The sequence below is a fragment of the Eurosta solidaginis genome, chromosome 4 (assembly GCF_040869045.1).
Source record: "Eurosta solidaginis isolate ZX-2024a chromosome 4, ASM4086904v1, whole genome shotgun sequence".
NCBI lineage: Eukaryota > Metazoa > Arthropoda > Insecta > Diptera > Tephritidae > Eurosta > Eurosta solidaginis.
This window is the reverse complement of record NC_090322.1, coordinates 6931373-6959121: the sequence shown is the minus strand read 5'-3', so window position 1 is coordinate 6959121 and position 27749 is coordinate 6931373. Positions and strand designations below refer to the sequence as shown.

The 27749-nt window shown below is 37.4% G+C and overlaps 2 protein-coding genes across 5 annotated transcripts in view; both read right to left on the bottom strand.

The window, feature by feature from the left end:
* Lgr4 (Leucine-rich repeat-containing G protein-coupled receptor 4) overlaps positions 1-27749 on the bottom strand; it is a 162449-nt gene that overhangs the window by 122635 nt on the left and 12065 nt on the right. The window contains exon 1 of one of the 2 annotated variants that reach the window (XM_067779897.1): positions 19515-20413. The exons of the other annotated variant lie outside the window; for it this stretch is intronic. The gene's annotated coding sequence lies outside the window, so the exon portion shown is untranslated. Of the gene's footprint in view, positions 1-19514; positions 20414-27749 lie in introns of those variants that run through there. 2 annotated transcript variants of the gene reach the window in all.
* LOC137247586 (uncharacterized) lies at positions 21680-24013 on the bottom strand. Of its 3 annotated transcripts, XM_067778571.1 has the most exons (3): positions 22879-24013; positions 22254-22812; positions 21680-22184 (listed from the first exon to the last, which is right to left on the bottom strand). In XM_067778571.1, exons 1-3 carry the CDS (start codon positions 23848-23850, stop codon positions 21994-21996), a joined length of 1722 nt encoding a protein of 573 aa, XP_067634672.1. In that variant the 5' UTR covers positions 23851-24013; the 3' UTR covers positions 21680-21993. The 3 variants fall into 3 exon arrangements, with proteins under 3 accessions (XP_067634672.1, XP_067634670.1, XP_067634671.1); XM_067778569.1 differs by having other exon boundaries at positions 22254-24013; XM_067778570.1 differs by having other exon boundaries at positions 21680-22169; positions 22254-24013.

The following is a 27749-nucleotide window of genomic DNA, read 5'->3' as shown; positions in this document are numbered from 1 at the left end:
CTGTTGTCGTTTTTATCAAGTTCCTAAGCACTTTGAAGGTGTATCAATGGCGGTTGATGACAGCAGAGGCTGATATTGTTCGGCTGTTGACATCGTATATTCATATAATCTTTGCTGGTTTTCAGCCTGGAGCATATCTTGTAGTGACACCAGCTTCTGAATGCCTTGCAGTATGTAGGTCATGCTGGAAGTGAAGTCGTCCGCGGTACTGGTACCCGAGTTAAATTCAATATCCGTGAAAGGACCATCAACTTCGATAACAATCCCCAAAACCTTCTCCTTCGCTTTATTCATACTGTATAAGAAGGAGGAAATGTAAAAGTATCTGGCTTTTTAATAAGCTTATGAGGTGAACTATCCCTCTAGCTTAGTTTGAAACAAGAGCTGGGAATCGCATATGATTTAAGATTCAATTTACTTGACTTATTTAGAGACAGAGGACCTTCTCATACTATTGTAAGTCTACCGTGTTCGGTTGGTTTTCCTACAGCTGTCCATGGAGTAAAAATTGTTTCTTTTGATTGATATGAGTGGATGCTGCATTTCGACGTCTTAGCAGCGTTAAACAAAGCCCCTATTTTCGCAAGTTCGCTCGCCTTCTCGTTGTACGTAATGTTCTGTGACTAGAAAGTTATAAGAATGTGATGTTGAGATGCTAACTGCAGTATGAAGTAACCTCTTGCAGTTGCAAACGGGCTTAGACAATGCGATGGGCTAACTCCTCCGCCATGAACACTTCTTAAGAAATTTCATACCTGGCTCCTTCTTACCGGGTCCTCGCAGAGGAGTATACAGACAGAACAGGCCGAGTCGGTTTTAAAGCGGCCTTTTAAGTTGTTTGGAGAAGACAACAGCTCCTACACGCCGCTTTTTTTTCAAACCGTCGCTGTAGAGCGAGATTGCCTCCTTGCTGCAGACCTCGTTCCTTTTCCAGTCTCCCCTTGAAAGAAACATCACCTTGTAACTCATGTGGGAACGAGAGCTTGTGATAATATGATGTCCAAGTCACACCGTAAAGTCTGCTAAGGATACTACTTTGACCATATTGCCTCGAGTTCTAACAGTCAGGCCAACGAAATCTATACTGGTTAAGGAGCTCGTTTAGCACGTCTATTGTTGCTGACTTTACTGTATACAGCTATTTGATATTGTATTGTTTGTCCAACGCTGGTCAGAATACTATTGTGATTGTTGTTCAATAATTCTCGACCACACCAATTCTCAGCTGTTCTGCCTGGAACTCTATACAGTGAATAGGCAGCCAAATATAAGGGCTAAACCCGAGAGAGTACAACCTTTTTCTATCTCTTCCAATACTCACACAACGTAGGTCCCTTATAAAGCTCACCCCTCCCTTTAGCAAACAAGTGTTAACTATAAAAAACAATTTTAATTACATTGCTGCATGTCAACTGTCAGAGTTCTTATTTTCATTTATATCCGACCATCTTACCTACGAGCTCTGATTGAACTTATTAACATTAATCTAAATGGACTTAAAGTGGGTCTCAAAGACCAAACGTTATTTGCGCCCTACCAAAGACCAAAAAAAACAAATATTTACTAAAAGTATAATCAATCAATGAGCCCGAGAGGCAAAAGTGATTGTCAGCGTCATGCGAGCAAATAAAGTGTGAGTGAAGTGATCAGCAGGAATAATAAATGAACAAAAAAAAAGATTCAATATGACTTTGGTAAGTTTTCTATGACAATACTAACGTATTCCGCATCATTTTACTAACCGAACTCACTCCTTGTATTGATATCACATATCACGAAATGCTTATTATTAAGATTTATACTTTTCTATTTTTTTCCTATTTCTGAAAGAATATGTTGCCACTTGTAACCATTGGACGTAGGTAGGCTCCAGGGCTCTGCAACTGTGAACAACAAAAGTTGCACGTTACAACCTTTTTTTTGTTTCTGTTGTCGCCAATTGTCACGTTAAAAGCAAAACACAAGATAAACAAAACAAATTACAGAAATAGAAAGTCATTAATAAAGGTCACCATGTTTGTTCGTCCGGAAGGCTAGAAATCGAATAGGTTCACTGGCGTACATAGCAAATCTCTTTGGCAGACGATCAGAGCTTAGCGCAAACAAAAATGCCTGTGGAGGGTGGTTAGAAGATTGTCCCTTTTTATTGCATACTTTATGGCGTTGAGACGTTATCTACATACAATTCATGCATATTTTTTATCAGACGCTTTCAAATTAGAAAAATTGTTAAAAGAAAACTATCAACATTTTATTTGCTCTTCCTTGAAAGTCCACTTATGAAATATGATGCTCCATACAACAACAACAATTTTATCACTAGCTTTCTTTTTTACAGTAACCACTGAACACGTCATTAAACAAACAAACATAACAATTTTTAGCTACATCCCCCAGTGCTGTTGACTGTTTCCAGAAAAAAATTAGATCATTTATCACAATAAGAAACTCTAAACTATGATTGTCAACAAAAGATGATGTGATAAGAACGTGATTGTCTACGAGTATTTTGGCTTTGTACCTACGCTAAATTTGATTTGTTGCTTTATTTATATACAAATCACAGTAGGCAAGGCAGCGGATGGCTTGGCGTATAGCATTATTTAAAGATGTATCTGTAAACTTGGAACTAGCTTCCTCATCAATCTCAATCGTCTCTCGTTACGATCACTGATCGTTATATTGTAACGAATTTAGGAAAATTCCGCTTATTTGCAACCTTCTGCTTACGTTCGTATCGCTAAACTGTTGAATAAAACACTCCAATATTCTGTATTACAAAATGGTCTTTATTAGACTACTTTGAAAGTACTTCGCAATTAAACTTCACTTCGCAACTGATAGCGTGCTTAAATCAAACTGCTTACGGACTACTCAGCTTCTGCTGCTTTTATACTCTCTGCTCAAATGTCTAGACGTTTCTTCTTCTAGAATCCTCTACCTGGTCACCAGCGATACGCGCGTGTATTTGTAGTGTATAACCATATGCGTGTGTATATGTGAGCGAAGTAGTAGCTGATGATGACATGCGTTTGTAAGTATCTCTCTGCTGCTTGTATGTATGTGTGTACATGATATTTAATTTGTTTACGTACATACAAGTGTGGCAGCTTGCTTTATTGTTGTTGTGGCTTTATTTACTTAGTATCAGATTAGTGATGTGAGTATCACTTAAAAAAAAAATAAATGTAAGGCGTGATAACCTCCGAAGAGATCTAAGGCCGAGCTTCTCTTCCAATTTGCGTCGTGCTCCTCTTGATTTTCCCTACAAATTGGGCGGACGGAACCTACATGTTTTATGCCGACTCCGAACGGCATCTGCAATGCAAGGCAGATGAGTTTTCACTGAGAGCTTTTCATGGCAGAAATACACTCGGAGTGCTTGCCAAACACTGTCGAGGGGCGACCCCCCTTACAAAATTTTCCTTCTAATTGAAAAAGCTTGTTTTTAAAATTTTGATGTTGCTTTGCCCGGGGTGTGAACCCAGTGTCTTCGGTGTGGTAGGCGGAGCACGCTACCATCACACCACGGCGGCCGCCCGAGTATCACTTAGTGTTACTAATAATCGTCACAATATTAACAGTACACTATCTTTATCATTATAAAGTGGCGGTTAACGGGTATGGGTCATTTAAAAATTTGAATTCCTTGGCAAGTTACGCCAGTCATCCTACTTTCCAAAAATGTTCGTCTATTCTTAACACCAAACGAGGTTAAGTCTTCTTCAGACCTGTTACGGCCAACTTAGTGGAGCTCTCCCCTTCTGATGCTCCTAGTTTGCGTAATATAACGCAAAAGCAAAACATTTCTCTTTTCGAAATATAGCCTTGACATCACCAGAAGGACTTTATATTTCTCGCAAAATATAACAAGAGCTACGTCATCTTCTTTGAGGGAGACGTACAAAACTTATAAAGTTTGCAATTTTTTCCCCGAGAGAGAACTTTATTATTAAATTACGTGTGGTGTTCACTTGTATAACTTTCTAACTCATTTAATTGTCGCTTAAGCGTTTGAACAGTTACAGCCGCCCAACAAGTCGCGCCAGTCACTTCTTCGTCGTTGTATAAACGGGTACCATTAGTCACAGCAAAGGAATTTAAGTCGTTTACCAACTGTTGCTTCCAGCGGAGCGGAGGCCACCCTCATTTTCTGCGGCCATAGGCGAATTCCGATTAAAATACCTTTTTTACTTGTATAAATGCTCTTCAAAAATCCCAATCCTATTCAATCTATGCATAAGAGTTATTGTTTGTTGTCGTTGTAACCGTAAACGACTATTCGAAAGTTTAGGAATGTGTGGCGATGTTCGCTGTCGTTTACCGGATAAGGATCCGCTACGATTTATGGGGCGATTTTTGTTTATTTCCGAACCTGCGGGTCTCTGGATTTAATCGTCACTTACGACAAATTCATCTACCGCGGAAATATTCTGAACCCCATCCCAGCCTGAGGTTTAATAATGCCTCTGAGTCTAAGCCAATTTTTTTTTCGAATTTTGATCTTAAGACTTTCCCTTTTTAAAATTATTAATGAAATAGATGATGTTGTAGAAACAACAGCCTTATGCTGAGTTATACCTGAACTGTGTTATCTTTAGTGAAAGTAAATACGGATCGACTTCGTATCACAGAAGTCACGACTCCTACCGAACCACACGGATTTGAACAGCTTAAGTAACGGAAAATGGTTGTAAAACAGGGCGGCACTTGAACAGGGGTTTGGTGTAGAGCTTAAAAGTGTATTTTTCTGATATGAGGTTTTCAACAAATTGAACAGAAATGAGAAAAGAAACTCAACCTCAATCTCCACGAAGGTACGCAACACAAGTTATTATTATTAAAGGCATCTGCTAATCCGTTGCTTATTTTGTATTTCAAAGAAATCTTATTAACTAGGAAAGCTCATCTTCGAATTAATGACTGTCTTGAAGCAATGTTTTGCTATCATCAGCTTACATCAATGCTTCTGACACCTATTTTAAGAGGACACTAATTAGGATGGTAATCGTCATAACCACACATTAGTGGCTTTGTAACCCAAAGAAGAGGTTTCTAAAAATATACGAACATATGTAGCTTCCTGATAATTTCAACTAAAATGGTAGAGTACGTAAAAAAATTGAATCAAACTTTTGTTCCTCATTTTACTTAATTTCTATGCTCGCATTGCAAACATGTTATTATTTTCCCCCGCTTCATGCGAGTTACTGAATTACCAAAAACGTCAACCACAAACCACCCTTTCATTTCTCACTATCCCTGTGTTACATTCTTTGAGTTTTCTATTATAAGTACGCAAGTACACAAGTACTTATTTCCATTTTCCTGCGTTGATTTTGCTTTGCTAAAATTACATTCTTACGCTCCTTTGGCGCTCAACAATCGTGACAGATGCAAACTACTAATTTAAAATTGTAATACTAGCCACATACAAACTTATTTTTCTCTGCTAGGATTACTTACATTTAATGGATTACAAGCGGCTTGAAATTGAAAAGTACACACTACTTAGTTGATACAATACCCTACTTTAATTTAGCGAATGGCTTTTGAAGGCGCCTACTCATTGCAATCAGCATCAATAAAGACCGCGCCACAATAGATGCGTTCAACGCAATCTTATGCATGATGATTAGATGCATGTATTTTCATGGGGAACGGCAGATCGAGTGACACTAGCGCCATCTGAATACAAAATTTCAAATCAACTTTTGCTGTATATGTGAGGCATAAGAGGAAGAATTCGACATTTGCTTTCACACTTTGTAAATGAAATTATTTTTCCCTCTCTTTGGTACTTTCCTAAGATATCTGCATGTGTTTGTGCGTCTCTTCTCCGCTGCGTGTACGTACATATGTGCAGACATAATGATTGATCTATTGATGTGCATACAAGTCACTGATTAGCATCGCTTAGAGATGACAGTACACCTTAGTGTTGCTAATATTCGTAACAATATATAAGCCTTGTGGGAGTACTAACGTTCTGTTTGATGTAGAGAATTCCTTAAGAGAATGATAGAGTAATAATCTGTTTGTGACACCTATCACTTACTTCTTCAATGCAGCTAGTTATACATAGTTAAAATTATTTTAATGCAAATCAAGTAGCAAATGAGTGTAACCAACAAAAATGCAAAACACATGACAGCAGCGAGTGATGAGAAATGTTTCAAGTGTCGTAAATATATCGAAAATCGATAAGTGTGCAATTAGGATACAACAAAACCATGATGGAATTATAAGGTGGCGCATTGCGCATGTAAACAATAGTTCAGCTGTTTTTTATAGGAAATTTTTACTTCATTTTCCTTCAGCTCTTGTTTTTTTTCTCTCTTTCTTTCATTCGCTGAAGCAGTCAAGTGTGACGTAGATGCGCAGAACGAAGCAATTTTGAACTCGTGAATGCACAATCTTCTGTGCGATTTGTGCAACAAAACCACAAATAACCTACCCAAATTGCGCATTCACGAGTTCAAAATTGCTTCGTTCTGCGCATCTACGTCACACTTGACTGCTTCAGCGAATGAAAGAAAGGGAGGAAAAAACAAGAGCTGAAGGAAAATGAAGTAAAAATTTCCCATAAAAACAGCTGAACTAATGTTTACATGAGTAATGCGCTACCTTCTATAATTCCATCATGCAACAAAACAATCCTCGTGTTCCAATGAAATGTGATCCAGATACAGATAGAGATTTAACATGCAAATGCACCAACAATGTGACCCATATGGATAAATTTGTTGTCGCATTTGCATGTTAAAGTTCTATACGTATCTGGATCACGCGTCATTGGAACGTAACTAATTTAGTTGCACTTATTTGGCATTGGGCGCTTTCAGTAAACTCAGCTGTTGATCAATCGTTCAGTGATAACTTTCTAAACATAAACTTTCGTTCATAAAAAAAAAATGTCTCTCAGTCAAATGATTGTTCGCTGAAAGCGCCCATAAATTATTAGTTGGCAGAGATACAATTTGTCAAATGCTGAAAAAGCATTGCCAAATCAAAACAAGTAAGGAAGGCTAAGTTCGGGTGTAACCGAACATTCCATACTAAGCTGACAAATTACAGCTTGCAAAACTTTTAAATTACCATCTTTTAAAAGAAATCGGTGCGTCATAAGGTCAACCCGCCTACCAAGTTTCATCGCTTTATCCGTATTTGGTAATGAATTATCGCACTTTCTCGCTTTTTCGAAATTTTCGATATCAAAAAAGTAGGCGGGGTTATAGTCCGTTTTCGTTCATTTTAAATAGCGATCTGAGATGAGTGCCCAGGAACTTAAATACCAAATTTCATTAAGATACCTCAAAATTTACTCAAGTTATCGTGCTTACGGACAGGCGGACGGACGGACGGACATGGCTAAATGAATTTCTTTTTTCGCCCAGATCATTTTGATATATAGAAGTCTATATCTATCTTGATTAGTTTATGCCGTTACGGGGTACCGTTATGCCAACAAAATTAATATACTCTGTGAGCTCTGCTCAGAAGAGTATTAAAATAATGTTTTGGAAATTTTAAATTCATTGTGTTTTTTTTTTTTCAACCATCAACGTTAGACGAATAAATATTTACAGAGCTGTTAAAAAGTGTGAACCGATAAAATGCAACTAAAATAGTAAAGCAAAACCTTTATTCTCCTTTTGGGAGAGCAGTGATTCTTAAAATCTAACCTTCTTACTGAGGGAATCCAAACCACTGCAAAGAAGTTTATCGAAAAATCTAAAATTTATGTTTGAATAACTGTACCAAAACATTTAAAAAAAAATCTCCAGAAACCTTTCCTACAGATTAGAACCACACCGAACTCTTCTCAATAGTAAAGACGAGTTCCCTCGACGCCACTTTACTGTGTTGGCAGTTGATCTTGAAGACTCGCCCCAATATTGAGTTAACGCCCCCGCCCCCAACATTTCGGGCATTGCGACTAAGTACGTCTTATTTTTGCTATGGGTACAACATCTCTTTCGACCCCTTGTTTATTTGAGGTCGTATATATATATTTTTTTTGCGAAGCCTCTTCCAATCTCTTGTCGATATATTACTAACCCGACTTCACCACACATGAGATTCAGCCCTTGCCTTTAGAAGTTTACAAAAACTTCTTTTTAACTTGTTCAACCATAAAATTGTCCATCTTATTTTCTTCAGATCTACAAGTTCCGATAGATATCTGCCCTTAGAAATACCTACGGTTAATTATCGCCACTGTCAGAAACTAAGAAACTGCTACGATGGTTCGTCCATCTTCTTGGTAACAACCGGAGTTGCAGCTTTTGCTTCTTTTAGAATTTTTTGAGTTAGACGAAATCTTTTTCACACTAGTAACAAGCTGCTAACAAGTTAGTTAAACGGAATATTTATAGTACTTGGACTGGTATTGGACTCTTGTAGAACACCAAAAATATATCAAAAAATTCAAAGAGGTAGTAAGTCTTATGTAGTAACATTCAGACAATCTATGCACATTTGAGATGTTTTCCGCTTCGTATCAATATAAGAAAAAAGCAAGCAGAACTTCAAAAAAATATAATTTTGAGACTTTTCTTTTTTCAAGATTTGGTTGTGATGTTTCAAAAGGGAATGCCAAAACACAGTTTAAGTCAAATGGTCAAGAAGAAAAAGAGGGGAGCTACCTTCCTCTATTTTTATCATGCTGCGCATTCATTTAAGACGTTTTCGTGATTGCGTATCAATTTAGGCTGTATTCAGATCTTTATCAAATTTGAATAAAAAACCATTGTACACATTTATTTTTAAGACCTATGCTCAATTGGAATAAAGACACACAAGTTGGTAAATAAGTATCTAAATTGTGTGCAAGTAGACTATTTTTAAATTGGACGTTTTTATGTTTTATCTACACGTCACATTAATCATTGATATTAATTTATTTAAGTATATCGTGCCTAAACCAGAAGCGTTAATATGTAATAACGATAAAAGTCAATAAATAGATTAAAAAATGCTTAAGGGTATCATATACATAACAATTCTACTCAATCCCACTTGAATGGAATGGTAAGAAGAAACTCACAAAAACAATAGGGCAGAGCCTTTTAAAGCAGGGGTCTGCATACCATAGCACAACTCAGCTCTCATTGCGTACGAGAAAGGGTAATCACTTTCAAGTTTTGGAGACCCATGTTTTAAAGCAAACCGAGGGTGTGCTCATATAAATATTTGAAAGAACAAATCTTTGTTGGGTTCCAAAATGAACTAGCATCGAAGGGGAGAACATTGCTAATAAAATTTATAGGGGAGGCACCGTCTTTGAGAGATCTCACAAAGAAAAAAAACGTTAACAAAGCAACTGGTATTATTTTTAAGTTTCAAGATCTCTGTATCCATATTTGTATGAGAAATGAAAAAAAATGTATTCTCAAACTATACCAATATGCAAAAAGAGTACTTGAGGGTGTTATCACGGGACACTATATTATCTACGAATGCTCTAACGAAGGTGTAAGCAGAGGAGCAGGAGTAGATGCGTCAGTCTTTTGTCCGGAGTTACAGCTAAGGTAGCGACCTTTTCTAGACCGCCTATCGAAGGTTAAATGAAGATGAAGTATTTGGTTGCACAAATAGACCCTCGTCAGGCAAACAATGCGAACATTCACACTGGAGATAATTATTTCCGAGTAGGAGTAAGCACAAACTCATATAGCCAAACTAACGTAACTAGCGAAAATACTATCTTATAAATTTCAATGAAATTAAAATACCTAAAAAACTTCCCTCAGAACTTCCTGTTCTAACATAGTCTTATAGAAGATGTTATAGTTTTAGAAAATGTTACGAAGGAAGAATTGCCGAAGTTCTGGTTTTGTGACAAGAAAGCCACGGACTTACATCCATTCTACACTCACTGCACTCACTTTTTATTCGTCTGATAATTCTAGTTTTTAGACACACGGACCTACGCCTAGGATAGCTCGTCCACTTATCCTTTTTCCTGAAACTTACTGTAATTTGAAAGCCAGATTAAGGAAATGTTTATCAACTTTTTTGGCCATATTCCACTTCCTTCAATGTTTAATACGGATTTTTGCGTTTTTCTAGCTCAAAAGTACGTAAGGTTGACTGGTTATCAGGAAGGCCAAGATCTCATTTTGTAAAAAAAGAGCTTCCAAATGTAACCATTGTTATTTTCCGTCTAAAATAACAATTCTCCAGTTGACTATTGAGTTCTGACGAAATTCAGAAGAAAAAGACGCAGTTTCAGCACTCTCAACAAATAGTGTAGGATGGAGACTTGAAATTAGGAACAGCTGTTGATAAAATAAATAACCATCCCTGAAGGGAAGTGCGTAACTAGTGATCATAATTCCTGGTTCAGAACTATTATATCTAGTAGAAGTAGTAGTTGTAGTAGTACCAAAATCGACACTATGGGTTTTCAGATTTAAGGAGATTCACCTATGAGTGGATAAAATCGTGGCAGAATCAATATGAATTCGGTCCAGTTCGGAAGCAACAAAATAAAATCAACAAAAGAGCTAGGTCTTAATAGTAAATTTTGACATTAGTTCGAAACTATCGAAATAGTGCAAATAAACCAACTAGTTGTAGAGTGAAAATATGTAAGGAACTATAGACAATTTCCACCGCCTAGGACATCGTCATATCAAATTCGCTAGTTAAAAACTTGTAAAAGAGATAGAGGACGAACTAGTAGTAGTTCGACATGCACTAAAAGCGCGCCAGCTTTGAACTACAGATTTTCCCTTCAGGAGTTAGATAAATAGAATTTGACGTTATAAGACGTTAGCTCGCCATTGTGAACCGAAGCGGCAGACGAAACCTCCTAGTAGTTCTCTCAAGGTGATTATTAGCGGAGTGGCCTTACTGGTTGTAGTCTTTCACCTTAGCTCTCACCCAAACCAATATTCGGGCAACTACCCAGTGGAAACTTGGATGCAAGCACCAGAAAGTCACCAGCTGCCCGAAGAAGTACTTTCAAAAACGTTTAAGGTTGAATTGATTGAAGTTGTAATGCTGCTTTCAGTAGCATCAAAGTATTAACATCACTAGCCGTTAGACTACTTCAGTAGCGGCACAGTTACACAGAACACACGTCCCCACAACAAAAGCGATCATTTAGAGAATGAAATACACAGACGCAATGCAAATGAATATTTCATTTCATATGCGAAACAATCGTAAACTTCTGAAATAGTTTACTAAGACCTAATTTATCCTTCTATTATATAAAAAAGTTTTTTTCTTCCGGGAATATTTTATTTCAGTGGTATGATATTTCTGTAGTATGTACTGTTTTTATACTCAGTTGAGCAGAGCTCACAGAGTATATTAACTTTGATTACATAACGGTTGGGTGTACAGGTATAAAGGGATCGAGATAGATATAGACTTCCATATATCAAAATCATCAGTATCGAAAAAAAATTCGATTGAGCCATGTCCGTCCGTCCGTCCGTCTGCCCGTTAACACGATAACTTGAGTAAATTTTGAGGTATCTTGATGAAATTTGGTATGTAGGTTCATGGGCACTCATCTCAGATCGCTATTTAAAATGAACGATATCGGACAATAACCACGCCCACTTTTTCGATATCGAAAATTTCGAAAAATCGAAAAAGTGCGATAATTCATTACCAAATACGCATTAAGCGATGAAACTTGGTAGGTGAGTTGAGCTTATGACGCAGAATAGAAAACTAGTAAAATTTTGGACAATGGGCGTGGCACCGCCCACTTTTAAATGAAGGTAATTTAGAAGTTTTGCAAGCTGTAATTTGGCAGTCGTTGAAGATATCATGATGAAATTTGGCAGGAACGTTACTCTTATTACTTTATGTCTGCTTAATAAAAATTAGCAAAATCGGAGAACGACCACGCCCACTTTTTAAAAAAAAATTTTTTTAAATTCAAATTTTAAAAGAAAAGTTAATATCTTTACAGCATATAAGTAAATTATGCCAACATTCAACTCCAGTAAGGATATGGTGCAACAAAATACAAAAATAAAAGAAAATTTCAAAATGGGCGTGGCTCCGCCCTTTTTCATTTAATTTGTCTAGGATGCTTTTAATGCCATAAGTCGAACAAAAATTAACCAATCCTTGTGAAATTTGGTAGAGGCTTAGCTCCTAGGACGATAACTGTTTTCTGTGAAAAAGGGCGAAATCGGTTGAAGCCACGCCCAGTTTTTATACACAGTCGACCGTCTGTCCTTCCGCTCGGCCGTTAACACGATAACTTGAACAAAAATCGATAAACTCAGTTCACGTACTTATCTGAACTCACTTTGTATTGGTGTAAAAAATGGCCGAAATCCGACTATGACCACGCCTACTTTTTCGATATCGAAAATTACGAAAAATGAAAAAAATGCCATAATTATATACCAAATACGAAAAAAGGAATGAAACATGGTAATTGTATTGTTCTATTGACGCAAAATATAACTTTAGAAAAAAACTTGGTAAAATGGTTGTGACACCTACCATATTAAGTAGAAGAAAATGAAAAAGTTTTGCAGGGCGAAATCAAAAGCCCTTGGAATCTTGGAAGGAATACTGTACGTGGTATTACATATATAAATAAATTAGCGGTACCCGACAGATGATGTTCTGGATCACCCTGGTCACATTTTGGTAGATATCTCGAAAACGCCTTCACATATACAACTAAGGGCCACTCCCTTTTAAAACCCTCATTAATACCTTTAATTTGATACCCATATCGTACAAACACATTCTAGAGTCACCCCTGGTCCACGTTTATGGCGATATCTCGAAAAGGCGTCCACATATAGAACTAAGGCCCACTCCCTTTTAAACTACGCATTAACACCTTTCATTTGATACCCATATCGTACCAACAAATTCTAGAGTCACCCCTGGTCTACCTTTATGGAGATATCTCGAAAAGGCGTCCACCTATAGAACTAAGACCCACGCCCTTTTAAAATACTCATTAACACCTTTCATTTGATACCCATATCGTACAAACAAATTCTAGAGTCACCCCTGGTCCACCTTTATGGCGATATCTCGAAAAGGCGTCCACCTATAGAACTAAGGCCCACACCCTTTTAAAATACTCATTAACACCTTTCATTTGATACACATGTCATACAAACACATTCCAGGGTTGCCCTAGGTTCATTTTCCTACATGGTGATTTTCCCTTACTTTGTCTCCATAGCTCTCAACTGAGTATGTAATGTTCGGTTACACCCGAACTTAACCTTCCTTACTTGTTTTTTTTTAACTTATAGAAAGATGTTAAATTTAACCGAAGCTGAGTTGGCGGAGAGAAAACGTATTCAACGTCGCAATGCCAAGAAAAGGTTTGTTGAGAAAAACAAAGTGAAAATATTACATTTCGATGTGAAATTCTATAAGAAAAACAAATCGAAAATTTTGAAAAACCGTGCAGAAAAATATGAGGAGAGGAAAGCCGAGAAGCGTATATCAGCACGACAAAATTACCGTATGGCAAAAGCAAAGAAAAGCAAATTGATGTTAGGGTTATATGATGCGGAGTCAAAGATTGAATATTTGGATATAGGAGATTTAGAAACAGAATGCGAACATTGTCACGCTCTCACGTTCAAAAATGAAATGTCTCGTTCCAAACATTCATGTTGTCACCAGGGTAAAATTTTACTACCAAATAACGACGAGTAAAAAAACATTTTAAATAACGTGGGGGCCCCACTGGTGATAGCGAAGCTATCGGAAGATGGGGTGGGGGTTGGCAAGCGTAGCGAGCAAGGGGAAAAGCCCCCTAGTATATGTATATATTTCATTTTCATACTTAACTCCTAATCGGTAATTAAATAACTAGATTTCTCATATCGTTAGCTGAATGTGAAAATGTGCTAAGTCACTTTTTTTGGAAAATTGTATTTTAATGCAGTTTTAAAACTGAATTCAAAATATATCGATCACAAGAAAAAAATATATTAATTTTTAATTTTTACGTGCTGATTATGATGTGCTAAGTCATCAACTATTCAAAAAAATGTGCTAAGTCAACCAGTCAATAATATCAATCTAAATTACTAGTCATTTCTTTGTGCACGCATTTTATTTACTTATTTAATTCATTCTGTCTAAAAGTACATGCTTTGTTGTTGTTGTTCTTGTATTAATGATAAAGACACTCCCGAAGGCTTTGGGCCGATGTTGATGGTCCTTTGCGGCATATAGATCCGTTACGTTCCGGTAACAAAGCACTATTAAGGTACTAGTCCGACCATCTCGGGAACAATTTATATGACCACATTAAACCTTCTAGGTCATCCCGTCCTCCCCACCCCCTAGTTGCATGAAGAACTTGGGGTCGGCAGAGTCTCGGCTGTCAATGAAACAGAATTCGCCACGTGTAGGTGAGGTTGACAATTGGGTTAGAGAAGCTATATATTGCGCTGGAAACCCCTTGAGAGAGTTGCCTACACAACCCCTTTTAAATTGGATTCACCCAATTGATTTGATAAATGCTTTGCGCTGACCATAATCTACTTTAATTCTTACAAGTCGATAACTAAATGCTTTGTTACAGACTAGTTAAAAATAGAAAACAATTCAAGCTTAAACTTATATAAGCTGTTATTAAAATTAAGAACACTACTGAATCGATTTGCTAGATGTATAGTCGTAGTTATAGGTTTATTCATAGCATAATTCGTTTTATTAATTATTTAGATTTATTATGCCGAAGATCACGCATTGGAATATATGGAATGAACAAATTAGATAAATCAGAGCAATTCGTGCTAAAGTCAAGCATGAGTGAGATTAAAGTTCTTCTGTCATGCAAAGCCTGAAGACCAAGCAATTTGTGCCTGCTGGTATATGATGGGAGGCCGTCTGGCCAGTGAAGCATAGTAAAGCAATTTTTGTAAAAATTTGTTGAACTCTCTCAATTTGATAGGAGTTAGATTCATGGAAAGGATTCCATATTATTGAGCAATATTCAAGATCACTTCTGGCCAAGGATATATAAAGTGCCCTCAACGTCATAGGGTCCTTAAAGTCACTGGTGTTAAGTCTACTGAACCCAACCACTCCAACAAATTTTGAAACAACGAAGTCCACGGTACTAGAGAGAGTTTGGAGTTAAAAATGGCACTCAAGTCTTTACTCTCTTGACAACGATTACGAGATTTAGTATTTAGTTTGTAGATAAAGTATGTGGCAGTTATTCATTTTTTTTCGTCTCCTGTAAAATTCGTAAAAGTTAACTTAGCACGTTTTCACATGAAGCTAACGATATACATTTTTCGCTTCGATAATAGGTAAACATGAAAAAAAAATTGATGGCGATTTTTTTTCCTAGTCCGAAACTATTTCCAGGGTGTCCTTTCTAAATGAAAGCATGACATAGAAAGGGAACCATGAAAATTTGACAGCTAATAATAATGTGAAGGCCAATATTAACTACTGTGGATCTTTGCACATAAGAGCATGTGTAAACGTCGTCTTATTGTTAAAAAATAAAATTGGCTTAAAAAGTTCTTATACATAATTGAAAATTGATATGGAAATGTTATTGTAAAAAGCTTTATGAACTTTTTATTTTCTTATAAATAAGTGGGCAATTGTTTACACAACAAAACAAAATAATCTTCTTTGTAAACACAAGCTTCAATGTTTGGAAGTAACGGTAATCTATAAGCTAACATGAATATTTGAAAGATAAACAAAACCGTTGAATGCTCTTTGATTTTTGTTTCACCACTCGATGGCATGTCAAATGGCAAGTACAAATGCGGGTTGAAGGCCATTACAAATTGAACTCAAAATGTAATATTGTTTACAATTTTGTTGTGGATACAATTGTTGCTATCTAAGTGCTGCTGTATTAACATTTTCTATTTCTATGCACAAAGTGATTTTATATGTGATGTGCTGGCAGTGACGGACAGTGACGAGCCATCATGTAAAATCGAAACGCGCCATTCTACAAATACCTATAGAGTGCTTTAGCTGTTGTATTTTTTGTTTGTTTTTTTTTTTTTTTATTGTAAACAAATCTATGTAGTAACCATTCAAATAACAGCACGCTTTTGATGCTGAAACATTCCTTAGATATGCCTGGCGCGCTATCTGCAAACGCTTTTAAACACTTTGGCTAATCAATTTGCCTTTTTGAGTCATTTTCTAATTGGTTTTTGAATTTACTTATCTTTTGTATTTTTTAATCGCACCTAATCATCCCAATAAGGCATTATAGAACGTTGCTATTTCGAAGAACTGGTGTTTTTTCGTTCATAAGCTATGCAGTAATAACAACTCTGCTTATATTTTTGATTACTTATTTTTAATTTTAAATATTTGTTGCAATTTTTATATAACTTTCTTTTAATGTTCTAAAGGAAAAAATCGGCATTCTTTGGGTTTTTGTTCACTGTTGATAAGATTTGGAGTTTTTGTCAATACTTTGTAAATATTTTTTTTTTTCATATTTTAATTTTTTTTTAAATATTCAGCAACTTTTTTGTAGGTTACACTTTTTTATCCAATTTTTTTTATGTGTTCTTTTGGTTTTTAAGCACAGTTTGTAATATTCAATTTTCCGTGAATTAAATTTGTATTTATTTAATTCAAATAAAAGCTAAATTGTATTATGACATTTTTATGAAACTTTTTGATTTTTTTTTTTTTCAAATTGGTAAAAAATATATTATGCAATTAATTTTTTTATTTTTTGTTTGAAATTAGATAAGTGAAAAATCCAACATTTTTATTCAGTTATTGAAAATTAATATGTTTTTCTAATAATTTATTGAAGTTCAAACAAAAAAAAAATAAGTTTAATTCGTAGTAGTTCTATAAATAGAACAAAGCAACAACACGAAGTTTCTGTCAAACCTTACCAACGCATAACTTTACCATATGATTCCATACTAAGTATGGACTTTGAATAAAGAAAATATGCAAAGAAGGCAATTGGTATAAGGTTTACAACAACTAAGGCATGACGTGGCTGAATGCGTTTATAACACTTCAACCATCGTAGGAGTGCAGGGTTCGAATCCCACTCCCGGGAGAAAAGGCTTTGAAGAGATTTAAAAAAGGTATAATCGAAACAGCTGTCGCCTTGTCCGTCCTGATGTCACGTTGTTTAAATTTTTCCCAAATTGTTAAATAAGTTTTTATTATATTTTCTAATTTTTGAAAAATTTTTATATGATTTTTTAATTTACTTATTTCAAAGGAAATTGTTACAATAATACAAAAACAAGTAGGGAAGGCTAATTTCGGGTGTAACCGAACATTACATGCTCAGCTGCCACATTACAGCTTGCAAAACTTTTAAATTACCTTCTTTTAAAAGTAGGCGGTGCCAAAGCCATTGTCCAAAGTTTTACTAATTTTCTATTCTGCGTCATAAGGTCAACACACCTACCAAGTTTCATCGCTGTATCCGTCTTTGGTCATGAATTATTGCACTTTTTCGGTTTTTCGAATTTTTCGATATCGAAAAAGTGGGCGTGGTTATTGTCCGATTTCTTTCATTTTAAATAGCGATCTGAGATGAATGCACAGGAACTTACTCAAGTTATCGTGTTAACGGACAGACGGACGGACGGACGGACATGGCTAAATGAATTTCTTTTTTCGTCCAGATCATTCTTATATATAGAAGTCTATATCTATCTCGATTAGTTTATGCCGTTACGGTGTACCGTTATGCGAACAAAATTAAACTCAGATGAGTATAATTATAGTGGTTTATCGATATTAAATTAAAAATCATGTTTTTATTCCATTATTTTTAAGGCCAAGTCATATTTTTTATTTACTGTTTTGAGATTAATAAGAAAATAACCCAGTTTTTTATAAAACAAAAATGAAATGTCGCGTTCGAAACATTCATTTTGTCACCAGGGTAAAATTGTACTACCAAATAACGACGAGTACCCCGAAATACTAAAGAAATTGTTGTTTTAAATAATGTGGGGGCCCCACTGGAGATAGCGAATCTATCGATGGGGTGGGGGTTGGCGAGCGTAGCGAGCAGGAGGCAAAGCATTCTAGTATTGAAAAATTTATTTATTATTTGGTAAAAAAAGGTTACTCATTGGAAGAAACTACAGACGTGTCCGGTGAATACCCAGAAAACTGGGCTTAAAGTTAAGAAGTCATCTACGAAAGCATTATGAGGAAAAACGGCACCTAAGAACTCAGCCGTATGAAGAAAAAGAGCACAAAATGGTCCACAGAGAAACCCACAAAAAACTCATCGGACCTCTATGCGAGGAATTGCCAGGCGAACACCGTTCTTATAGTCAAATAGCCTAGACTCACAGTAGAGGAAAGCAACCTCCCCAGGTAAACGCGCGTTACTCTAGCTCGACTTCGATCTGGATACTGTAATAGGTTAAACTCTTAACTATCCAGAATCAACTCCGACATACATAATGTGTGTCCTGCTTGTAACGTGCCCCACATGATACCAGCACTAACACTCATTTCTCTCTGGTCCACCCCTGTTGAAACTGCAAATTTCCTTGGACTCTCGTTAGAGGATATTGATGACAATTTGGGAGTGATCGCACCTATTCGATGGAGCGAAGCACTGTTACAACATCAACAACAGGACAAACAAGGCGAAAGCTTTTTCGATTATATCATGTAAATCTCTTCAAAGCCTTTTCTCCCGGAAGTGGGATATGAACCCGCACTGCTGCTATGATTGAACTGTTGAAAAGAGCATTTCAGACAAAGCCATGCTTTTGTTGTAGTGCAACTTTTTCCAATTACTTTCTTTAGATAGAGTCGTTCTTTGGTCAGTCATAGTTTGTATATTAGCTTGAAATTTTTCCTTTTCATAAATATGTTGAAATTAAAAAGTTATTTTTTTTTTCATTTGCATATTGTCACATCATTTTATTTTTTTTTATTTTTTTCAATGAATTAAATTTAACTTAAACTTTTTCAAATTGTATTAAATTTTTTTATCACACAACCACTCAAATAGTAAATAAAATTTTATGTTTTAGTTCTTAAAATCTTTTTTTTTTGCTCGTTTTATTTTCTGTGTCTTACTTTCATTTCTAAATTAATAAACTGTATTTTTATTCAATAATATTTGACAAATTCAATTTATTCATTCATGATGTTTGTCTTAGTTTTTTTTAGTTTTCTTAGAATTTCTTAATTTTCCAACTTTTTTATCCAGTTTTGTCCACCGTGAGCATTTTAATATTACTATTTTTTTCGTTACAGTTTTGAGGATTTTTTCTTCGTTTGATTTTTTAATTCCCTTTGCATTTCTTTATACACTGAATTCACAATTAGTACCTAAACTCAATTTATGATATACACATTTACAAAAAAAAGACCGTCAAAAAAAGTCATTATGGATATTTAATTAGTTTTAAATTTAAAAAAAAATTTTTGATACACCAATTTTTAATATTCATTTCCAGTATTATTTTTCCTTTTTTATTCATATTTATTTTCCCCTATTTTTCTATCGCTCTCTTTTCTATCACTCACTGCACTCATCAATCACTCACCAAAACTTTTACCACAATTTCAAATTTCGCTATTTCAATTATCTTCGAATATTATCGTCCTCTTTGTGCAACACAACTAAACGCGTCGACGTACTATAATAAACTGAAAGGAAAACTTGATGAAGCGCAACAAAGCGGTGTCAGTAAGCATCCACGCCAGTCAAGTCTAGTCGTCCGCAGCAAAGTCATCTTTCCTCCCTATTTTGGCGTCTGGTTGCGTGCATGCAACAAATTGAAGAACAAAGTAAAAGGAAAACAAAATATAAAAATAAAAGTAAAACGAATATCAAAAACCGAACATCGCATGTCGAAAGCCGCAAGCGGCACAAAAAGTCGACAAACGCAGCTAGCATTTCCGGCAACAAAGGTATTTGTATGAATCAACCCCCGCCTGCCAAGCATTTCAAAGTCATGAATGAAAAAATCTGCCATAGAAATTTACGCGGGAATGCGCATGGGTTATGTACATACGGTGGATGTGCTTTTCACGAAAAAGCTCTCACATTAGAGCTTTTGAAAATAAATTTTTGTGCGTTAGTTTTGAAATTGAATTCGAAGGCGCAAATCTGCAGACGAATGAACGCTAAAGTAAACCTAACGCTTACGAACTTTAAGCAAAGCAAGTGAGCAAATCTAAACTTTTCTTCATAAGCTCAAAAGGGATATTGGTCTCTAAACAGACATAAATTAATTTTACTTAAGTATTTGCTCCCGCCGTGAAGTGGAGGTAGTGTGCTCACCTATTACACGGATGGTTTTGAAGAATTTACTTCATAATTTTTCATCTGCTTTACAAATGCCATTCGGGGTCGATATAAAGCTTATAGCTTAAGGCAGTACGCCACAAATTTGGGAGTAACGCTCGGCCTAAATCTCTTCGGTGGTATATCGCACCAAGTTATTATTACTTTTTATATGCTTTGGAGATGTATTATAAACTCGGAAATGAATGTCATTACCAAGGCAGCAAGCCTCATTATAAAGCAAAGCTCCTCAGCGGGTTAGGGGGTTAGAATATACCCGCGGTAGGTATGCCTGTCGTAGGAGGCGACTAAAATACCAAATAGATTCAAGGGGTTGTGTAGCGCAACCCTTTCAAGGGGTTGTCAGCGCAATATGTAGCTTCTCCAACCCAATTGTCAACCTCACCTATCCGTGGCGAATCCTGTTTCATTAACCACCGATGCTCTGGCGACCCCGAAATCCTCATAGATCTAGGGGATAGGAGGACGGTATGGCCAAGAAGGTCGCATGTGGCCATAACAACTCGTTTCCGAGATGGTCGGGATTGGTACCGGCACGTACCGGATCTGCATCCGGCGAAGGATCATCAACATTGATAACACTCCCCAAGGCCTTCGGGGGTGTCCTTATCGCCACAACAACAACAACAATAAAGCAGAGCTACAGACATAAAAACGTACTAGATCCGGCTGGCGTCCGAGGGCCACTTCAGATGCTGTTATGTTCAAGGTTTTTCAATTAGGGATATTTGGCGCGAAGTCCTACGGACAAATTAGCCAAGCTATACTTAAGGTCTTGAAAACCAACGTTAGCCTATTATAAGACTAAATATAGTGAGGACTATTAACTACATCAACAATTCCAGTATGGCAACACACAAAAGATGCTCGTCAAGCTACAAGCAAGACAGTAGCGTAGTTTCTTCATAAACATAGATGAAGTTAGCCAGAAGACATTGAAGAACTTTTCAAATTTATCACTCCATACTTCCATCTACATATTTCCTAAGGCCTCAAGTGAAATGGGAAAATACCCCATATTCATCAAAGAAAAGGGCATACCTTCAAACAGTAAACAGTTAGAGGTAACTTATTTTCGTTTGGGGTTTTACCGATTGGTGTCAGCTTAGAATTATTCCTACGGCCGTCGGGGCTGATACCAGAAGAACACCCTCCCTCGTAAAATTGTCCCTAAACCTTCATATAGTGTTTTTGCATTTACAACAACAATATACGTAAGATAGCCCGGGGCTCAAGGATTGTTTCTAAGTCCACAAAGGGCATTTAAAACTTCCAGCCTGCAATTTATATCGCTAATTATGCATTGCCTTAGCCCTTTTCAGGCATAAAGATCTAAGGAATTTAAAACTGCTGCTTCACTACATTAAATAATGGCGGCAATTCTTAATATCCTGACGCACTCAGTGCCGGTTTTCCACGAAGGAAGAAGCCTGCAATTTTATATTTATTTTTCAAAAATTTCTGTTAAATATATCGCGTTTTTATTTACAATTTTTCATATTTTTTTTTTTAAATAAATAAAGCAATAACTTAAAGTTAACCAATTAGACAGCACTAACAATAAATTCTGAATGAATTTCAATGGTTTTCATGCAGAAGAGCGTTCAGAGGTCTCTTACTCCGAAATCTCATTCACATCACATTTTCAATACTTCTACTTAATTACAACACTAGACTCTAACTAAATTAAAGCTAGACTATTTTTCTTTGACTATCTAATAGCGCGAGAATGTGCGGTGCTGATGGCGGTGTGGCGTATCTTGTGCAGCCAAATTCGCAGCTTGCGCGAATATATGTTCAATTTCCGAATCCGAAAGGTTGTCAAAAAGTCCAGACTGTTGTTGTCGTTCGTACTGCTGTTGCTGTTGGTGTTGTTGTTGAGCAGGCGCGGCTGGAGGTAAATAAGCTGTGTTTTTAAAAACCAAGAAAGATATTTTAAAATATGCGAATTCTTTTTCGAACTCAGTATTCTTACCTTCTCCCGGCGCGCTGCCAAAACTTCCCGTACTACCATGTGGTGGCAGCAAAGTAAGCGCTGGACGATCAAAACTCGGTGGGCCATATGATAGCATGGGTTTCCAAGGCTCTTCGTTACCTTCGAAGGTTGGCAGCTCAGGTTGTGGCTGCTGTGGTGGCTGTGCGTTAGGAATCTGTGGTGCCGCTTCTGCGCTACCACCCTGTGGTCTTTGTGAGCCAGGCAAAGGTCCAAGTGGTGGGAATTGCTCCTCAGGTTGAACCGGTATACTTACGAAGGTAGGTTGCGGCTGTGTGGGAGGATGGAAGCCAAGCGGGTAAATGGAGTTTGGATTCGAAGCAGGTGTGGGAACAGAAGGTGGGGTAGGTACGGCAGGTATTGTAGGGATTACAGGTACTGTGGGAACAGCGGGAAGAGCTGGGGCTGTTGGAAATGTTGGAATTGCGGGGAAAGTTGGTGCTGGTGAAAAACTAAAAGATGCAGCAGCAATAGCAGGAAGAGGTTGTGCAGGGGCAGCAGGCACGGCGACAGGAATACGTTGTGGCTGTACAAAAGTTGTCTGGAAATAATGAGGATAATGATGTGAGGGTTGTATTGATGCAAAAGGATGCGCAGTTTGTTGTACTTGCACAACAGAATGAACTGGTTGTACTGGTTCTGGTGCTACAGCGGGCACGGGAAGAAAATGAGTCACAGGTTGTACTGGATGTACGTGAGCCACATTCTGTACAGGTGTTACTTGCGGCACGGCGACCACAGGTCTCTGATGATAGCGCGGATAGTTTACGTTGTAGGAAGAGACAACAGCGCCACCGGGGCGCAGTACATACGCCGAGACGGGTGCAGCAGATGCAACAGCAGGCGCTACAGTACCAACAGCGTGCGTGATTGTACCAACATGCGCATGCGGTAGTGATGAGGCCACAGCAGAGGTAGTATATACAGGACCGATTGAAGGGGCGCCCAAGCCAACAGCGGTGCCGCCAAATGTAGAACCACCGTGGTATGCAGCAACAGGTATTATTGCGCCTCCTGCAGCAAAGTGTTTCAAATGATAACCGCTAGCACTGGGATATTTGAAGAACGTAGGCGTACGTGCAGCATAAGTTGGAGCATGCGCGGCATAGGTAGGTGCGTGTGCGAGCGCAGGCGCATGCGCAAAGGCTGGCGATGCGTGACCATGTGGATGTGCAGCAACGTTTGAGTACGCTGTAGCGCCTGGCAAATTCAGGTTGTAGCCATAATGGGCAGCATATGGTTTGGGCAAATACGCGGCGTGTGTTGCATGAGCGGTATGCGCATTATATTCCAGGCCGCCATTGTAGTATGCGCCGCGCTTGTGTACGTCCTTGCCAACGTTATCTTCCTTGTGCTTCGGATTACTTGTCGCTGATGATGGTGGCGACTGCGTCTCAGATTTCTCACGCACTATGACATTTTCAGCTTTATTTGTTAACGCGGGAGCGAGAGCAGCATTTGGCTGCTCAGCTTTGTTGGAGCGCTTCGCGATATATTTAAACGATGGATACACTTTCACAGAGCTGCTAAAGGCAAAAGTTGTAAGCAGCGTTAAGGCAAGTAATAATTTCACTTTCATTTTTGTATTACTAGACGCGACAGTGTTGTGTGATTATATAACACTTTACAAAGAAGTTTCAACTGCAACGCTTTTTTCGGAATTTTGGCACGATTTATTAGCACCAAAAAATAGATAACCGCGCGCTCTCTATTAAACCACGAACCGTACGCGTCGGCGTTTCGTTCAACAATAAAACTGACTTCCTACGCGGATGGTGTATTTATAAAGCGGATGTGCAGTAGCGTTGATGGGTGGGCGATGCCGGTTTAGCGTAGCACATGCGCACGCGCATTGCATGCATTGATTAGGTATTTGCGCATGCGAGCGGCAACACACTCTTTCGCTATTATCGTATTAATACGCATTTACCAATAAGTTGAACTTCTTTTCCCACCACCTCAAGCTTCCCTTTGCCCTCGGCGCATTTTGCAGTTGGCTTTGTGTACGCGACTTTAATTTCAATAATTTATGTTTTTGGCCAGAAAACTATGTAATACCAGCAAAATTTAACCTACCCAACACCGAGACATCTCAATCACACAGCGCTTGCGCTGCACAGCTCAATACTATGACCATCCAAACTCTCTGCTGGCCTATCAGCCAATATGCTAATCGCTACCTAAACGCTTCATGCTAAGATCGAGCGCGCATCGTATAATGGATTCCTGACACGTACAGGCGCGCTTACTCACTTACACATGCTTGAACGCTGAGGCGCGTCGCTGGCTGCCGTGACAACTATTATCGTCGCTTTTCAGCTGTCTTTTCAATTGAAATTGAAAGTAAATACAGTTCGCTATTCATTGCATGCATTTTTCTGCCTTATACTTTATACCCTCTCCCTACTTTGCAGGTTAAGGATGTTTAGTCTACAACCCATCTGTCCAACTGTGACAATATGAGCTTAAGCTCCTCTCATTGAAACCCAATAAAGTTCCTCTACGTATGGCTAACGAAACGCGGAACATCTTTTATTCACTCAAACGGGTCCAAGTTTATTTCGCATCTGAAGGGTTGAATGAGTTAGATACTAAAGGCTTTTAAGCGACAATCTAGTGATGAAGAACCTTATACCGAGAAGGCTATAAAACTTTTTATAAATTTTGTTTTGAATAAGATGAAGATAACTACTGTTTAGGGGTTTACTAATGAACTGTATATTTGGTTTCATGGAGCAGTACCCCGCAAAGCTTCTGTGGTCATTGGCGTATATAACTATAGCAATATAAATATTACTTCTTAGTCTGAGAGGTTTGTAAATCATTGACTTAAATAAAAGTAAAAGGCCTGCCAAACTTGCCATATCCATATCTCGACTCTGCCGATCAGAAACATAAGTCCACTTCTGATTAGGTTTAAATGAATATCCAGGACAATGATGAACTTAAAACTAACCTGATTTCTCGTTGCTTGATATTTTGGACCACGCTGTGCAGCTTTGGCAGAGTATTTGCGTGGAACTGGGATGAGCGCTGCCTTTAAATACCAAATAAATTGATTGGTTTGAACTATCTAGATATCAGTAAGTCCGTCATGTGAGAACAAAGCCATCGCTATAAAAAACACTTTCACAGAACTTTCCGTACGTGTTTTCTCGGCATTACTCTATCCTATGCACATATACATACCTTCGTTTCTATTTTTACCTAAAAACAATTTGAAGTCCATCCGTATTCTATTGAAGCTTGTGGAAATCTATGCCTCCAAACTATGTAGATAAGATCGAAAATACCACACAAATTCATAACATTCCTCACAATACTGCATTTTCTTGCGAAGATCAAGAGGAGCTAAGCATACTAAAGTTAAATGCAAAGAAACAAAATGATGCCAGATTGCGTCAGTTGGTCATCTACGAGATCTAGGGCAACTTGCAAAGGGAATGACATGTATACCAAACACCAAACGAACCAACTAATAAATCAACCATCTCTTATTCAGTGTGAAGGAGTATTACAACAGCTAAAACAATAAACACATACACATATCAATGAGTTGTAAACAAACTACAAAAGAATAACAGATCTTAACTCTTTAACAATAACTGACATAAGTAACGAAGCCCAAAGCCCTAATCTATCAGACTGATTGATGCCCATTAAAATTCTAAACACATATGCGGATAATACAAAAGTCGAAATAGTGAAGAGTTTATAACGCGCATGCGTGCTGTGACGCACAAAAACAAGCAACAGAAATTAAAAAAAAAAAAAAAGTTACAAATAAACTTTTGTTAAAACACGCTGCTGATAATAAAAAAATACAAGCGTAACAAAAGCCAAATTTGGTCAACGATCATAACTTTAGTGTTTGGGTTTTTAATATAAAATTCGTAGATTGTGATTTGACGAATTTTGATTGCTGTAAATAAACAGTGTTGACCATGCTGGTGGGAGACAAAAGGGGTATAATTTTTTTGAGCAGTGAAAGCTTATGCAAGCAACGAACGACCTCAATCAATTAGCAGGGTAATTGCATTTTAAGGTGTTTGAAAATATTTGCAATTTGGAATGGTATTGCATTTGCAGAGTTGCCAGTTAATAAGAAAACAATTTAAAATGTCCAATGCTACAGTTTGAATTTACTTAGAACTATATCGAGATGTTAGACTGATATATTTGTATTATATTTTCAGCCGTAACAAAAAGCGTTACTTAATTCACCATACAAGAGTCAACTAATACTTTAATCCGAAAAATTTGTTTTGTAACTACCAGGAGTAGAGTATTTCAGCATTTTATTACTGCGATTCCTACCTACGTACTACGTATCAGATCTATATTACTGCTGTAAAATCTGCCGTAGATTATGTAAAGTATTGCCTATAAGCAGTCCTTTGTAGACATATTTTATTTAAGTTTAGGGTAGCACAGAATCGGACTGTATGTATCTCTTTCAGCCTTCAGTACCCTGTCCCCAATCGAGCAACCGTGTGCCGGAAGTCATGGTTTTAGGGGATACAGCTCGATTCTGTAGTTTCTAAAACAATTCAGCAACCAAGACGAGAATGATTAGTTGTGTAGATCAACCCTTTCAAGTGGTTGCCAGCGGAATTTATAGCTTCTCCAACCCAATTGTCAACCTCAGCTCTTTAGCAGACAAGGTTTTGGCGACCCAACTTCCTCGTGGAACTAGGAGGGGCAGGATGGCCTAGAAGGGTTAATGTGGTCATATTAAACCTCTCCCAAGATGGTCGAACCTGAACCTTAATGGTGCTTGTTACTGGAACTTACCGGATCCATATAAGGCAAAGGACCATCAACATCGAAAACAGTTTCCAAAAACCTTCGGGAAGTGTCTTTATCGCTACAACAACAGAAAAAGATTCTGGGTCGCATTTTCATTGCTTTTAACAGACCATACCAACATTTTTATTCCACTTCTGATTTAGCTATAAGCTTATTTATGCAGTCATATTTTTAGCCTGGTAAAAAATAAGACCGTTTAACTGATTGGTTAGTGCAAAGCAAAATAATACTTAAACAATAGAAAGTATTTCATAGCAGTAGTTGCATACGTTTCTTCAAAATCTGGCAACTCCAGCAGTTAAAAAATGTTATCGCCTTCTAATACATAAAAAGGCGCATACAATATTGAGGCATTCATATAAAGTATGCGCAGCAATTATATAACTTTTGCATTAACTAATTGTCTTTGTATACTTACTCGAAAAAATCATTTTTTTGCGCGCAATTTTCTTCTTTTTTTTTTTGCTTGGTATATTTGCTACTAGAAAATTTTTCTAAGCGGGGTCGCCCCTCGGCAGTGTTTGGCAAGCGCTCCGGGTGTATTTCTGCCATGAAAAGCTCTCAGTGAAAACTCATCTGCCTTGCAGATGCCGTTCGGAGTCGGCATAAAATTTAATCATGTAGGTCCCGTCCGGCCAATTTGTAGGGAAAATCAAGAGGAGCACGACG

Excerpts from the sequence above, each read along its gene's own strand:
- LOC137247586 (XM_067778569.1), bottom strand. The coding sequence starts at position 23,850 with ATGAAAGTGAAATTATTACTTGCCTTAACGCTGCTTACAACTTTTGCC. Across the intron at positions 22,185-22,253 it reads TGGCAGCGCGCCGGGAGAAG|CTTATTTACCTCCAGCCGCG; the intron begins GTAAGAATACTG and ends TTAAAAACACAG.